This window comes from Miscanthus floridulus, chromosome 6 (genome assembly GCF_019320115.1).
Source record: "Miscanthus floridulus cultivar M001 chromosome 6, ASM1932011v1, whole genome shotgun sequence".
Taxonomy (NCBI): domain Eukaryota; kingdom Viridiplantae; phylum Streptophyta; class Magnoliopsida; order Poales; family Poaceae; genus Miscanthus; species Miscanthus floridulus.
In genome coordinates this window covers 124,560,367-124,561,536 of record NC_089585.1, presented here as the reverse complement: position 1 = coordinate 124,561,536, position 1,170 = coordinate 124,560,367, and the positions used below count along the sequence as shown (strand labels likewise).

General features: G+C 49.1%; 1 protein-coding gene across 1 annotated transcript; it reads right to left on the bottom strand.

The window, feature by feature from the left end:
- Window positions 1-233: 233 nt before the first annotated feature.
- LOC136459462 (josephin-like protein) lies at window positions 234-915 on the bottom strand. Its single transcript, XM_066459312.1, has one exon. The coding sequence runs from the start codon at window positions 873-875 to the stop codon at window positions 462-464; it is 414 nt and encodes a 137-aa protein (XP_066315409.1). The 5' UTR covers window positions 876-915; the 3' UTR covers window positions 234-461.
- Window positions 916-1,170: the final 255 nt, after the last annotated feature.

The following is a 1,170-nucleotide window of genomic DNA, read 5'->3' as shown; positions in this document are numbered from 1 at the left end:
ATAGATTTAGCTCTAGTTTATCCTGATCGCTCGGATACTAGTACATGAAGATTGAAGAAGAAGAAAATCTCGAACAAGAAACAAACATTGTAGAGCGATAGGACATCGAGTCATCAACCGGAGACGCCAGCTCCTGTTTTTACATCGATGATGACGTAATGTGGTGGTAGAAATAAATATCTGCTAGATATAAAGAGAATTGCTTACTTAATAAGATGAAAAATGTTGTTCCACTCAAATGAAAAAATATATATAAACAGACTCACTGACCGACAGACTTTGATATTAGACGGCAATGAGATATTTCAGGGGACGCAAAGATCAAAGAAGTAGCCAGTATGTTTCTCAAGTACAAGGTTTGATCAGATGCGCACATAGATGAAAGGCAAAAGAAAAAACAAGAAGGAACAGATACAAGAAAGACGCCACAGCATCCGCGCACACAGAACCCCCAGAGAACTCTACCGGTACTTCCTCGACGAGGAGTTCATGAACCTGATGCACTCCTCCACCGCTTCGCTCTTGTGCGAGTCATCGACGACCACCGGTGGCGCGGACTGCTGCCGCCGCCTACTGCTATGCCTCGCCGGCGTGCAATCCGGTGAAGCAGCAGTGGCAGCAGCTGCTTTCTTGGTCGCCGACGACGAGGACCGAAACGCCCTGACGATGCTTACCCTCGCTCGCCTGTAGAACCGCGCGGCCATCCACCGCGCGGTCCGCAGCAGGCGAGAGCCGCAGGCTCCCCGCACTTGCCGAGGCCGGTCCCGGTCCGACGGCGCCCTCCGGCCGGATCTGGACGCCAGGGAGAGCATAGGCGTGCCGGCGCCGATCTCAGCTGGGCTGATCCTTGTGCACTCGCTCCCTTTCCTCCTCATCTCGCCGATCGGATGCCTGATGCAACCCCAATATAGTGTGTGCGCGTACCACCGGGACAGCCTAGTCGCCTCCGCACGACACGTTTTATACGGCAAGGGCTAGTGCCTGTGCCTCTCGGTCTCACTCAGCTCAAAGGAAAAAAAAAAGCAAGCAGACTACTGCAAGTACTCCTGTCTCTAAACGTCGGTCGTTTTTGTTTTTCGAGAAATAACTTTGACTAAATATATATTAAAAATATTAATATTTATGATACTTAATTAGTATCATCGATAGATATTTAAATCTAGTTTTTTA